The 15,153-nt window shown below is 40.5% G+C and overlaps 1 protein-coding gene across 8 annotated transcripts in view; it reads right to left on the bottom strand.

The window, feature by feature from the left end:
- CUX1 (cut like homeobox 1) overlaps window positions 1–15,153 on the bottom strand; it is a 283,190-nt gene that overhangs the window by 156,515 nt on the left and 111,522 nt on the right. For all 8 annotated transcript variants that reach the window (XM_075032520.1, XM_075032513.1, XM_075032515.1 and 5 more), the window contains exon 3: window positions 12,987–13,034. In XM_075032520.1, the coding sequence (XP_074888621.1) occupies window positions 12,987–13,034 (48 nt within the window). The remainder of the gene's footprint in view (window positions 1–12,986; window positions 13,035–15,153) is intronic.

Here is a 15,153-nt window from a genome sequence, read left to right as displayed (position 1 = left end):
AATGGACAGAGTTTACTGTATCTGTATTTCAGGAAAGTATCTGATATTTTATTATACAGGAGGGAGATTTGCAGAATTGGAGAGCGTGCTACAAACCCAGTGGGCTGCAGGGGTTTGCAGAGCGCGGTGGCGCAGGAAGCAGAGGGTGCCAGGGAAAGGAAGCGGTGCAGGGAGGAGGAGAGATAAGCCGGAGGGTGCTGCGGGGTCAGATTTGGTGCCACTTCTGTTTACTTTGTACGAAAATGACTTTGCAAAGGGAAGGACTGGGGGCGGGGGGAAATCCTACGATGTAGATGATTAAAATAATGGAGGGAGTCGGACGCAAAGTGCACAGGAGCAGAGCGCGGGAACGCCACGTGATTTGTATAGATTAGTCTTATGGCTGATAAGTGACTTGTAGAGATCATTACGGAGAGGATTAAGGCCAGAAAACCAAAGGACAAGGACAATTGTAGAAATTACACAGAATCACAATGCACAACGTATAAACTAAGAAAAGACTTGAGGGGAGGGGTCAAGGAGGAATATAAGGACACTGAAAGCATCTGCACAGCGTTTGGCAGCAGCAATAAAATCTTGAGAGATATGGTGAGAGGTTGTGAAGAGACAAGTTATCGTAACACAATACTAGATGGTATTTAGAGAAACAAATTAAATTCCTTTTTTTTTTAAAAAAAAAACCCCAAAATCTGGATTAAGTTATGTAGCTTGGTGGAGGTGTAGCATAACTGAAGCCTGACCTATTTGCAACTTATTCTTATCAATTAAAAAAAAAAAGGGGGGTATTGGAGAGATGATAAACAAAAGCAGCAGAGGCCAAAATGATGAAGGATGTGGAGAGCAGATACAAATTCTCAGGAAATGCTGGCCATACTTGTCTTTTAGAGTTTACCAAGAAAGGCTATGGAAAGGCACTGGAATCTCACTGGGCATATGACGTGCTGGAGAGCGAGGGATTGATGGTTGTGAATAACCCATTTATTAAGTTTAATTCAAGCAATCACAGATGGACTGATGCTCATTAGGGAATGAGAACATAAGTAATTCGGTTAGAACATTTTCACACAAAGAGTATTTGAAATTAGAATCTGGAACAAACTGCCAAAGGCAGAGAGGCACCGGGTAGTGTAAATCAATGCTTGGGAGTATCAGACACCGTTTGTGAACGGGCGAGAAAGGAGGGGGCAGCCATCAGAAAGACTTTTGCAGTTGAGATATTTCGTGGGTACATAAAGACAGACTTTGAAGGCCAAAGCACACCATATGTTAGACTTCTGGACTTTAACGTTCCCACATACAATTTTCTCTCGCTGCTGCTCAGCAGAGTACAGCCAAATTTAAATTACTATTATTAAATACAATTAGCATTACAGAACTGATTCTGTACTGTATTTTGAAAAATTCATTTGCCCCTTCTACGAAAACCAAAGCATTTAAAATGCTTACATTTCTGTGAAATAGCAGGATGGATTTGCTATTACAGCTTTTTTTCACATTTTAATAAAGGGCATTTGTACTTATAGTCTCCCTAAGTATTACAAAAGGTATGGTTTATTCACTCCTTACCAGTTACATAGTGATTGAAATATAAAACAGAATTGAAACAACACCTTCCAAGGAGATCAGAGACTTTTTGCAGAAGCAGTTTGTAAATTGCAGGAACTTTCATCACCCCACCCCCCACCCCCAATTCAGAACCAGAATTCCAAAGAATCCCACAGGCAGAAAGATTATTTTATGTTTTAGTTGCTAAAAAAAAATCAATCTGTTCAGTTTAAAGTTCTTTTAAAAATGAACAAAACTATTTTATGTATTAAAATAAAATTTAGAAAAAGCATCATGACAACTTTAACTGGAATAAAAAAATAATTAAGTATGCCAGCTTCCAGCTGCATAAGGAAATAAGGAAATATGGGATGAAAAAGACACCAAAAATAGCGAAATATAAATGAAGTCCAGAAACAGAGGAAACAGAGCACTGAAATGACATGGAAGTAAGTATTTGGAAGCTCACTGAAAATTTTCCAAATCAAAGTAAAATTGGTTCAGGAGCCAACAACGATGAGCTCCAATCAGCTCACATTAAAGCAGTTGCACTACATTATAAAACTCCTGCTGAACATTTTTATTTGACTCTAAAAACTTCAGGGACCCTGAAAGAAGTCAACTTATAATTATACTAGCGTAGTCTTGACATGAGCTTAGCTCCAAATCTTAATTTATCTAAACCAGGCCCCATTATGTCTTCTCTGACTAGAAAGAAACAACAGTGACCTCTGTATTCCCCACCACCCCCATAAACATATGTTCACTTTTAAGTTTTGGCATACTATTTGTCTTGATAATACCACTGGCGCTATACTGAGATAACAGAAATGAGACACTAGGAATCCTCCCTCCTTAGCACACTCTTCATCTTTAAAATATCACTGGAGCTATACAGAGGGAGCCGCTGTGAGACACCGGTTTGAGAGCAGTCCTCCCTTTATCCACCTTGTTTTTCCAGGTCAAGTGCTTTCAAGAGTTGTTGCTCAGAGTACCAAGTTCACCCCGAAGGCTGGATGACACCCTTCCCCTCCATAATCATCTCTAACTTGCCTGTGAAGACCTCCTTGGTCTGCTCCCATTCTCCACTGCCAGAAGGACAGCTGGTTGCCCGATGTTGCTGGCATGCTACTCCAGCAGCATAGACAGCCTATTTTAGAAATGTTTGGTCACAGTCTAATATCTACTACATGTGGCTAAAATCAAAATATCGTCAATGAAATCTGCGGTTTTATCTCCACATTTAGGTAAGCACCATAAATCTGGCCACCTATGTCAGGGAAGATGCTGAATGTAGTTTCATCTGAACATTGCCTCTTTCCATTTCAGCTACGTCCAGTCAAGTTCAAAAAGATAAAAGCAAAGTCTGTGGCTTTATTTTGGAATCTTGTCACTCTTTATGCACTAAGAAATTTCAGCATTAATTAAAGTCTGATGTCTACTGCCCCACAAATCGCCTAGATTCTGTATTCAGGTTCACAGAAGTGGGATGCTCTTCTGTGCTGTATTGTACGTGGTATTGTCACATCGACTACAGTCAGACAGAAGGCTGCACAATTGTGTTTCTGAATTTAAAGATGAAACAGGAAGATAAAGCTCTTTGCAAGGAAGCTGGAACTGCCAGATGCCGGTACGTTCTGCATCAACACTTAAATTCTCTGAACTTACAGATATCAGCACATTAACACATTTGCAGACCACGAGATGAGCACATGGCCACGATGTGTTGCTCCTGACAGATCAGCTTGGATCATTCAGCATTGCTGTGTTTTTCTTTTGTTTTTAGACAACTCGGCATCCCAAAGACAACTCCTTAGTGAAGGGATCACATTGCTTTCTGTGTCTGTGTGGCATTACTGAAGTATTGGTGATTTACTTGCAGTACAATTAACTGCATATCCAGTGTCTCAAACACAAGCATTCACACAACTATGCTAAATATGAATTTTGTAGTCCTAGGTCTCGTACTTATCCTCATTGTTCTTCAGTTGTCATTCTCACTCTCATTAGCCACCCTAACATGAAAGACATGTCTTTTACTGTCCTACCCAATCTGGAACTAACTTATCAAATAAAAATAAATTACTTAAAACAGAAGTTATTTTTCTGTTCTGATATTTAATAAATAGATGCCTTAATGAGACACCCATCCCCCTTCAATTGCAAAGCTCCCTTACACATCTTTTGTCATATTGTTTTGAATCACAAAGTTTTTCCATTTGTCTTCAATTACTTCGAGCTACCAAAATGCCATTAAGAATTGTAAGAAACATTAAACAAAGGGAAAAGCATAATAACAACTCATTAACGCACCATTATTTTAAGCCGTCCTATATTCTTGAATAGCTGCCTTGGAATCAAATGGCGGTTATAGCAAGCATTATTAATGCTATGCAATGGCATCAGTCTTTCTTTGAAGCCATTACAATAGAGCTTAGCTACTCTTTCATATAAAACAGTACATCAGTTGCTAAGGTGGAGCATCGCAACAGCTCTAGAAGACACTCTGTGTGCGTGGATTAAGAAGCACGCAAGATATGCGCACAGTTGGCTTGATTTCCCTTTCTTAATACCAACAGATATCTGTATTAATAAATTAATTAATAGAATTATAACATTATAATTTTAGAAATTAATAAAAATATATAGTTCATCATCCCAGTTAATTTATGACAACATAAAATTTTGTCAGCTGACAAAAGGAAAAGTAAAAATACTATTTTTTTATCTTTGATGCAATTAAAAGATTTTTGAAGCAAAATTAAAAAGAAATTATTCTTGTGCAGCTGCTTAAAGCATATGGTGTGTATTTTAGCTGTGCTATAAATTCTTTAACAGAAATAAGGACTTCACAGTGGATACAATACCAATCTGCTTAACAAAGCTGTTTGGGTGCAGTGCATAGGTATGCTACCCGCAAAGAGCTTGGGAAGAGCATGCCTGCCTCACCAACTTGATGGTTTAACCTCAAGTTAAGAAGAGAGCTTTAAGGACTCAAATCCTTCAAGTTTTCAGTTCTGCCTCCCTCCACTGTGAAACAGCTGCAACCTTGAACCCTTGAAACCTTCTATTCCTTTCATGCCCAGATAAATCCTGATTTTCCCAGACAAAACGCTGTCATCCCCTGAGGAAAGCTCAGCTCCCTCATTTTCACAGGACAGCTTCTTGTTGCTTTTCCAATCCTTGATCTTCCTTCCCAGTGAAACAGCCCAGCCCAACATGTGCCTCAAGATATTGACAGCAGAACGACAGCTTTGTTTAAATAGCTTTTACTATATGCCACCCTGCCTTCAGATCGCTGCAACGGTGGGTCTGCTATCAATCCTGAACCTCTCCTGGATCCTTTGATAAACCTCCTCACACTTCTCTGCATTTCTGAGCAGCATTTCTCAGTTCCTGCTCTCACTTGACTCCTAATCCATCCGTAGGGCAGGCACCAAACGGCGCAGCCCTGCTCTCTCCTCCTGCCTCAGGCCACAGGCTCCCGCTTCTCTTGCATCAGATCTAGCAATCGCACTGTTGTAGCATGATTCAGCTCACTGGCTTCACAAAAAACCTAAGCAACGAAGGAAAGAAAGAATTTATTTTCCATCGCGCGGGCAAACTGAACTGACTCATCCTGTGCATTTGCTAGACTCAGCACGAGGGAGGAGGTTGGCACCCAGGGCTGGGGCAAAAGGACACGTGCCAGCGTCAGTCCCGCGCTGGCATGGATTGAGTATGGCATGAAACCAGAGCAACAAAATGTGGATGGCAAAAGGAGGGTCAAAGTGCCAAATGTTATGAGAATTCCCTTCCCTATCCCTATTCCCTTCTATCAATCAGTCTCTATAGTATGAAAGTGTATTAACTTTGTTTATATATATATATAAAAGTTCACATTATACACTGTAATGTAATGAGGTAGTAGAATTTTACTGGAGACTTTGGTATTGCTCATGCTTAAGTAAAACAAACTAAAGGGCAGCCTGGTCCTGGAAATCGGGACTTTGCTTCGTCGAAGCTTAGAGCTGTCCATGAAGAATAAAGGACACCCTGGACAACCAAGATAATGCCAGCATCCTAGCCCCTCTAACACATTATTTAAACCCTCCCAGTGTTTTCTGGTGTTTTAGATAAGTAACTCTAGCAAGACTGACTCCAGGGACGTCTGGATCGATAGACAAGCAGCAAGAATGCTGCAGAAATATAATTGATTTGCAAAGTTTTACTCTGATTAGAAAAATCAGTAGCGTGGGTGCTAGTGATCAGCCAAATCATGTTGTACCTGAACATTTGAAGGGTGTAAAGAGCTCTGTGTGAAACCACATTTAGGGTGCTCCAATTTGGCAGGCGCACCTTACGTGCATGAATAATTATTTACCCTTGCAATTCTGTACTTTGCATCGTAGCCTCTCTCCTCAATTGGCACGGGCCAGTTGCGATTTTTCATAGTGCAAAGAAGGTAAAACACATAGCAGGAAGTAAGAAAAAGACGACCTCCAAATGGGGGATGCATACTTCTCCCCAAAATTGAAAGAACTTCTATTGAATTGAAGGAATTTCTAGAGACTAGATCACCAAATTATTCACTACGCCACTAACCAGGGAGATGTCAGAGCCTGCCACTTTTGATCCTCGAGGTTCTGCAAGAGCACAAGGCGGGATGGGCAACATCTCCTGCCACGGCCAGCCCAGCCATGCTTTCTGTAGCAAAGTGGGGCAGGGGAAGAAGGAGAGAAAGCGGTGCTCCTGCCAGGGCAGAGCAGCCTGTGCTATTTGACATCACCTCCAGCTTCCCAGCGGGAGAAGGAGCTACACAGTAAAGCGAGCGGGTGCTTTCACCTGCCCATCAGCCTCTCCTCCTGCCTCTGTGAACAGTGACCTAGAACCCACAATTACTTTTCTCCCTTATGGATGATCCAAACTTTTGTTTATGTATTTTTAAAAAATTAGGGCAGAGGAATCCTTGCAAGAATGAGCTCATGAACTGCCTTTGTGCAAAATCCACCTGCACATAAATAACAAAATGTAACCTTTCGCTAATATTTTATACTGAGCTTACCCTCTTGCTTCTCTATTACAACAAAGCAAGACCAGACACTGGCTTGTATAGAGCCTCATAGCAATTCTGTAATAAATACAGAGATAATTCTATATTTGGAGAAACAGGGACTGGACTGTAATGACACTCGGCAGAATACTGTGCCCAGCACAGCTCTCCCATCCCCATTCCTTCCAGCACACTTCAAGCTCTCTTATTTTAAAAGGATGAGAAGATACTCCTGACACTGCGAACTGAAACAGTGCTGCCTGTCTGAATTCTGCATAAATAGTTTCCCACCACTGTTATCATTTCACCCAAATGCGTGGCAGCGGCATAGCGGGCCTTAATATAGACAGCCCACCAGCTGCCAACAGATATTTCAGCACTTTGTCAATTATATAAAAATAAGAGGATTTGGGCTGATCCTCCCCAAAGTTACCCTAGTAGTAACTGCTGTCTCAGTGCAACTTGCCTGCACACTGAATGGGATGGAGATGAACCTGCAAGAGCTTCAGAAAGGTGCACGGTGCCTGTTGCGTGCTTCTAGTGGTGTATGTTAGGTTTCGGACCTTGCCCATTATCCCAATAGCTGAGGTTTGTCCCAGGAAGGTATCAATATGGGAAGGAGAAAGAGGTACACAGAGGAGAGGCTCTGACTGTATTTGAGAGTTTCTGCGGTTCTGTCCATAAGTCTGGAGTTAAGCGTCTCCTCTCTCAGGGATGTTTTCGACCCTGCAGCCCGCTATCGGCAGCACACATCCTACATGCTCATCAGGCAGAGCGCATCTGCCTTTGAGATGCCGAAGTATATTTAAATCACCTTCCTCAGGAAAGATGTTGTTTAAACTGCAATCAAGCCAGCCAAAAATAAATAAATAATCATTTACACACTTGTGTAAACAAAGAAATGAAACGCTGCTGAGCTGCTGTTACCCCAAAAGCACGCTGTGCGCCTCTCTCCCTTCCCCGCTAGCATCGGGAAACAGAATCGAGACGAAGCACAAAACCGTCCCCGTGCTCCTGTTATACAAAGGAAATTACCCACCACCCACTCCCTGTGGAGTGGACATTAAAAGAAAACAATTACCCAACCAAAATATTAGATTTACTCCATTTTGTTACACAGAGTGGTTTAACGGGACTTTCATTGAAAAGCAGGAAAGCTCTGGGCCTAAATCAGCGCGACGTGAGCTCTGAATTTTGATGTATGCTGTTGACTTCCCCAACACAGAGCAATTTGTAATAGCTTTGCCACGCTGTTGTTTTCAAAGCTCCTGCTACATCACAAGCATTTATTTCTGACCACAAAATTACATTTATTCAACAGAAAGCAGCTCAGGGTCTTTAAGAGGTTAACTTCTGGAGTGCTTGGCTGCTCTCCAGCCTCTGTACTAGAATCAGTGCTAACGCAACAGCACACAACAGCACCCAGGCTAGCCGTGATTAATAGAGTGCTGAATACGCTGCTTTCCACATACACACACTTTTCATTCCCTTGCTTCCATAGATCATGGACTTATCCTCAAAATATCTGACTGAAATTGAATTTGGCTTCTCTCTCAACCGTTCATTTCCTATGTTATGCAAGGTTATATCCTTTTCTGCATGAGCAGAACCAAACCAGCTGCAGCTTTTGAGAAGAAAATGTGTTTTCAATTATGAAGCTGGCCTGAATATTGAACCACAGTTCTACTGCTACTCTAATTGAGCCATCATGGAGTGAACCTACAGGAAAGAAATTGTATTAATTAGGTTTGTAAATTTAACATAAGGAAATTAAAGGAGGTTAAAAAAAAAAAAGATGAGTATCAGCTCAGGAATACTCCTTCAAAACACAGAAGGAAACTAGGTCTGAATTTGTTTAGGCACACATTATTAGAGTACTCCTTCAAAGGCATGATTAGTAGTTCCAGCACACCAAAATGATTTTTTCAGCTTCTGTTGTCTGCATATGGAAAATTATTAAATTACTCTACTGACCAAATTAATAGTTTAGAGAGCAATTCAGCTAAGTGGGGAGCCAGAGTGGTCTCATCAGAATGGCAATACCCTTAAAAGTACTTGCTTTGTGAGAAGAGTATGAGAAATGGTTTTCACAGAAATAAAGTCCAGCGCGTTGTTTTGGAGTATGTGCCTTAAAGGGTTCTCCAAATGAGGGATTACTGCATTACTGTTGGACAGTACTGTTATGCCACATGAAAAGAATGCTAATGACCTCAGGAAATCCTTTCCCAGCCTTAAAATATCTATTTGATGACTTCACAAATACGGATTCCAACATTAGATTTCCATACCACAACTTCAGTTCTGTAAATTAACATAGCCCAAGAACATAACTTTTTTTTTTTTTTTGAGATTTCATGTACAAATATCCATCCACTGATGTAAACATGGTAATGCACAATGACCTACTCAGTACACAGCTTCTTTAGATGGTTGCTTGAAGGAGTGCCTTGCCAACTTGCAAATGAGATATAATCATTTTACGATTGAATGATAAAGCTCTTTAGCCTTTTCTGATTCTGTCCTGTATTTAGCCCAGCATATGGTGAGAACCATTAATAAGTTGCATCCTGAGGTTAATGGTAAGCAAAAAGGGGGAAAAAAAAAACCCCACCAAAAAAAGGAGAAGAGATTTAAGAAAGAAACAACAGGAATTTTACACCTCTTAAATTAATGACTTCTAACTGTCTTGCTCCCAATAGCCTATTTACACCATTCAGACCTTAAATCTTCCAGGAAAGCTAGAAAAGTTACCCACAAAGATCAAAAGAACAATACCATCAGTTCTGAGTCAGACAGAACATTCTATTAAGTTAAAAAAAAAAAACTGTGATCAAATTTCCATTAAAATCCTAAATAAGGAAAAAGTACTATAATAAAATTATCTTACAGTGATGAATTAATAGGGACTCACATTGAACTAGGAATAAATTTTAAAATTTGTAGTATGCTAAATTGCATTTTATAATGCTTTTACTTTAACTGTCAACATAAAAAATCCAGTTACTTAAAGCACCGAGATCTATACAAAAAAAGTTATTTCCCACTACTAATGGAAACTGCATATTTGATAACTGGAACAGTTTTCATCTGAATGAATGAGATAAATACATCTATGGAATACAGAATGTTCTGGTCTGGGGGGGGGGTATTTATAAATTCATATTATACAAAGGGAAAAGGTGGGGGGGGGGCGCGGGGAGAAGTATCACTATGCATGCTCAAACTGAAAAGAAAAATTGGCTAAAGTGACCTGTGGATTTATTTTAAAAAGTCAACTAGCCGCAGGTTTACAAGCAGATGTCCCATAAAGCATGCTTGGGAGGATATTTAAATATGTGAGCTTAAGTTAACCTCTCTCCAAGTCACGTCAAGCTCACCGAGGGTACAGTTCAAGGACAGTTTAAGTCAACCTAAGCTGGCACATTTGCACTCCTCCTGCCCTTGGCTTTGCTCTCCTGGCCTCTCCCCTGCCCCGCAGGCGCCTGCAGTGAGCTGCTTCAGTGAACCACCCTGGCAGAAAACTAAGCCGGGAAAAAAAGAAAACTTTGTGCTCACCGTGGGATCACACTAGCAAAAGTGCTGAGGCAAGGCAGGAGGTGGGGAGCTGAGTCCTTAGGTAGGCAGGAACACAGCAATATCCATATAAAGCTACTTAAATACCTTTACTCGTTAGGGAGCTATCTGTCCTATCTGATCTTCTGGCCCTCCCTAGTGCCCAGAGCCCTGTGGAACACAGTCATCCCACATGGGATTTGCAAAAGCCTGCTTCACTTCTGAGATGGAATCGTAATTTATTATTACTTGGACATGCAAAAAACACCTACTTAGTTCTGTCATTAGAGATCAAGAAAAGGATGGGGCAATAGCAGTAGGGGTGGAGATAGGAGTCAGAGGCAAAAATGTGGTGGAGACTCTCCCGCATGGTAACCGGAGAAGCTGCATCATGCAAGAACGTTTTTTCCTAGCTTCCGCATGAGCAACCGATGAGAAGGCGGCAGCGCTCTGAAGTTTGGCAATACCATCCACAATGCCTGCAGAGGTGTGAACCAGAGCACTCCTACAGCATTCCCTACCTGCTGCTCGAGGGCACTCCCTCTCCACCAGAAGAGACAGTAGAAAACATCTATTTTCACTGCTTCTCTGCTTACCTCTGTTTTATTTACTTACTCCTGTTGTTTTTTTAAAAAAAACAAAATCCTAGTCTGGGGATGAAAACTGAAGTCTGTGTAGCAGAATCAGGGAACCTCTTATGAGCTGTTCATTCTCTATTCCTCCTTCCTCCTCCCTGCTCACATCCCAAAGTACATGTACTGTGTGACCAAAAGGTCTCTCTGCCACCTCCTCCCAGGACATTAAATATCACTTAACAGGTAACACTCATGCTACTGCAAAACAATCCCACAGAGTTTGTGGGATGGGTGTCCGGCTCTCAGCAATACTGCTTGCTGAGCCGTCTCAGGGGAGAGTAAGTCGAGGCATCTCCAGTGGATTTGAAATAGAGAAAAGCTTATGTACTTAACACAATTTGTTCTTGAGATACCTGGAGCATTCATCTCATGATCTTTTAGAAAGTCAGCCTTAACAATAAACAGAGACCAAATCTATATACTGAACAATAAAATATAACTCAACAGAACAGGCTAATGTTCTTGGTATTTTGATTTGTCTCCAAAACAAGATACAGTAATTACATCTATAATCAAATATCACAATTCATAGTTTAATGTTCTGCATTTATGTAGTCAATCATGATTAGTTCAGGGTTTTTAGGTTTCTAAACCCCTGTCTAGATTAAGGAGACTGGAATCACTGGCTCACAGATTCAGCAGCACAATCTTGTAATGTATTTGTGCTTCATTTATCTAAGAGCAGATTTCTACCAACAGATTTTACTCTTGCAATTTGTGAGGTTGAATTTATACCAACATTAACTTCACTTTTACATTAGTGAAGCAAAACTACAGAAGAGGAGTGTGTATGAGCCATACCAAGGTTAACAGTGAGCTGTCTCCAACAGGCAAGGTCTAATCAGAGAATCTTCCTTCACTGTAGCCAAATTTGGATTTATGATTCTTACTTCATCCTCAGACATTCCCTTCATTAAAGAACAGTGCTGAAAGCACACATACACTTTTCAGTCAGTGCACTGCAAGCTTGAAACTAAAGTGAAAAGGTTTTAAGAACACTGCAATCCACTCAGAGCAATTTTGAAGTGTAAATTTCCATTGGCAAACGGACTCACACAAGTCATTCTTTGTTCTCACAAATTACTATTAGATATATCAAGGACAAAGTTGTTCTGTTTATTTATTTATTTCTAGCAATACTTGGGAAATTGGGTGGTAAAATAAAAAATATCATACTGCTTTTAAGATGAGCAATTATTGCCTATTTGGGATACATATTTAGCAGGATATGCAAGTAATCAGAAATGCAGCCCTCATTACAGATAACGGGAGTTGTGCACTTAATTCCCTATGCAGACTTCTGAACACACGCTCCTCAATTTCTCTGTGCTCTAATGGAAACTGCAACAATATAAAATCAGCCAACGACTTACAGACCAAGGAAGTAAAAAGTGTTGCTGTTTTAATGCAGCTAACTTTAAGAGCAGAGCTCTACAATGTGTAACACAGTGTGAGCTAAAACCTGTATCTACCACCCCACGCAGGCACTAATCTTCATAACAAGAAATATAATTTGCAAACTTCATACACGACATTTTCTTAGAGGCAGTACAACAGCTCCCATCTGGCCTAAGCACTCACGTGAAGTGAGCGCTTCAGTGCTGTCCACAGCTAAAATGTAAAATTCTGTAATTGGCCCAGCTGCCTTTTCCTATAGAAATTCTTCAAAATAACAACAGTTGGCTTTTAAACTTGTGATCACTCTAATCATGTGTTTCTTAGTGGAGTGGTGTGAAGAGAAATCAAAGTAAGAGCCAGTATCAGAGCTGCTAATGCTTTCTCTTGGTTTTCCAACAAACACCTGCCAACTTAAGGTCTTCCATTAAGCCCTCTAGAATACATTGTTTTACAGCTGAAAAGGTTTACAGTGAAAACTATTTGTAGTATCTTCATATTTTTCTTTAGGTACATTACATTGCATTCATTAAGCGTTCAAACCATCAAGTCACTGAAGCACAGCGAGTTAGCATGTGCCACCTGAGTCACTGCAACGGTAAGCTTATGCTCAGGTATGCTGAATACAAAGTGATTTGACCAGTTTAGCTTGTCCAGCACAAATCCAGTGTATCACACACATATCCTGCACGCAGCAAAATGCAGAAGGGCTGAACCCCTGCAATGCTCTCTGATCAAGGGCTCTGTACCCACCCGGCCACGCTGAAACACTGCCAGCACTCATGTGAAGCAATATCTAAAGCACCATGAGAAGCATAAGCTCTTACCTCTCCCTGGAAACTCTTCAGTAATGGAGCTACCTGTTTGCGCAGGTCCTAGAAGACAGAAGCAAGATATTTCATCAGAAAAATCTGAAAGGACAAGTCATTGTCAAGTTTTTCCTAACACTATTTGCAATTCTGAAATACTACTTAAATTCTGATCGCATTTTATGGGAGGTTTGATTAAAAGTAAAGTATACCTAGAATTCATTGTGAACAAGTCTGCATTTCCAGTTTGACATATACCTGTATCTGTTGCAAACAGTATTAATTAACAAAACTGTAGTGATGTTGGGTAAGCACTGAACACCTTCAAGCTCATAATTCAGCTGAAACACTAATGCGATTAGAAGTAAATGCCTCTATCTACCTAAACAGCAGCTACACCTCTGAACTTACGCCAAAGAAATTTCCACAAATGGAAGCTAGGCTTAAAGAAAGATGACTTGGGACCATCATTTCAACTAAGAGTGTTGCCATTTTGTAAAAGGTCTATTTTATTATTTTCTCAAGAGTGCTCTGACTTTAGCCATCAGAGAACTGGAGACAGCCACATTGAAGAAGACAGTATTATTTGTTGGTTTTTATATAACTCAAAATGTCTTCTTCCAAATTACAACACACTTAGTGCTACAAAATTCATTAAAATACTGCCCATGGAATCACTCTAAAAGTTTATAACATATTTTTACTTAGCAACCAAGATAATTTAGGACAACAAAGGTCTATCTACCTTGCATAAAATTCTCAGTGGCTCAGCTAATTTGGGTCTAATTCACTTACAGATTCTCAGAATTCTCATTATGTGAATGCCTGAAGAATAAAATCCTGTAACTTTGCAGAGGACACTGTATTATTCATGCACAGCCTAGAAGCTGGACTCCTATTTTTGCTGTGGTATTCCACCGACAAGGCACAAGCAGCTATTTGACAGTACACTTGCAGCTAGAAATAAATCTGTAAGAGGTATAAAACAATAACGTGATGCTGCATCATTTAGGCGGGCAGCACTGATGTGGGTTACCCAGGAAGAAGGTGGATTTCCCATCCTTGGAGATTTCCAAGGCACAGCTGACCAGACCTAGTGTGGGTGCTAAAGACCCATTTTTAGGGCCAGGTGAGATCTAGTCAGCCTCTGGACATCCCCTCCAACCAAGAGTCCTGTGATGCTCTGAGAATACTGCTCACAACTGGGACAGTCACGAACAGCTTTAAGTAACCATGAAATCTTCCTAGCTTCACACAGGCTACAGTCCCTTAGCTACCCTGAACCTCATGCAAGAGGTCATAAAGAGGTCTTTGAAGTATTTTCTCTACATCAAAAGGGTCCATTGAAGCCCTGGGCCTTTCGGAAAAGAAGGTGACCTTAAAAAGTTGGGAAATTCTCTTTTCCAATGCATTTACTTTTACATCTAGAGTCATGCAACATATTGGACATTAAACCACTCACCAAAACACCCTCAGCCCTGGATTTAATCTGATTTTCCTGAAGGAAAAGTACGCTTTTGAGAGAAGTGATTTTTGTCATTTAAATGACAAGTCATGCAGAGAGTTGGAGTATCAGGAGTTCTCCCACTCTCTGAGAAATAGCTTAGGGGGTCAAACGCAAATGAAGCTATCAAAGACAAATGATCAGCCAAATTTCACTTCTTACACGGTTATTGCACTAACATCCAGCTGATCCCTATCAAGTTAAGGATAACGTTGCAGCTTTGTAAGCTCCCTCTTCAGCACCAAACCAAACAATGCTTCTTTTATTAGATAGACCAAGTCAAGTCACCTGATTGTTTCCTGATATTTTCTGCTGTCTGTTTTAGGACAGAAACAGGTTAGATACTGTCCTTGTGTATCACGAACATCTACAAATTACCTCTAACAAAGCAAACTGGCAGGTTGAGCAGCTTCTCCCCACTTCCTGACTACTCCAGGAGACAAGAGGGCTGTGCATGTTTTTTTAACATGTTTTCTTTGTAACCTGATGATGATACTGAAGAGAGTAACAATAACCATCAATGGCAAAATAAATGTCCACATTCAGGGCCAAAATCTGGCATGGTAGGTTTTAATGCACAGTGAAATTACAAACAGAGACATTAGATTTACAGTCAGAATACTGGCACACTTTATAAAACCAGGAAAAGTTGTACCATCCAAGCAAAGCAACATTTCTTGA

Source organism: Buteo buteo, chromosome 7, assembly GCF_964188355.1.
Source record: "Buteo buteo chromosome 7, bButBut1.hap1.1, whole genome shotgun sequence".
Classification (NCBI taxonomy): Eukaryota; Metazoa; Chordata; class Aves; order Accipitriformes; family Accipitridae; genus Buteo; species Buteo buteo.
The sequence above is the reverse complement of the archived record's forward strand: the minus strand, read 5'-3'. Positions and strand labels throughout refer to the sequence as shown.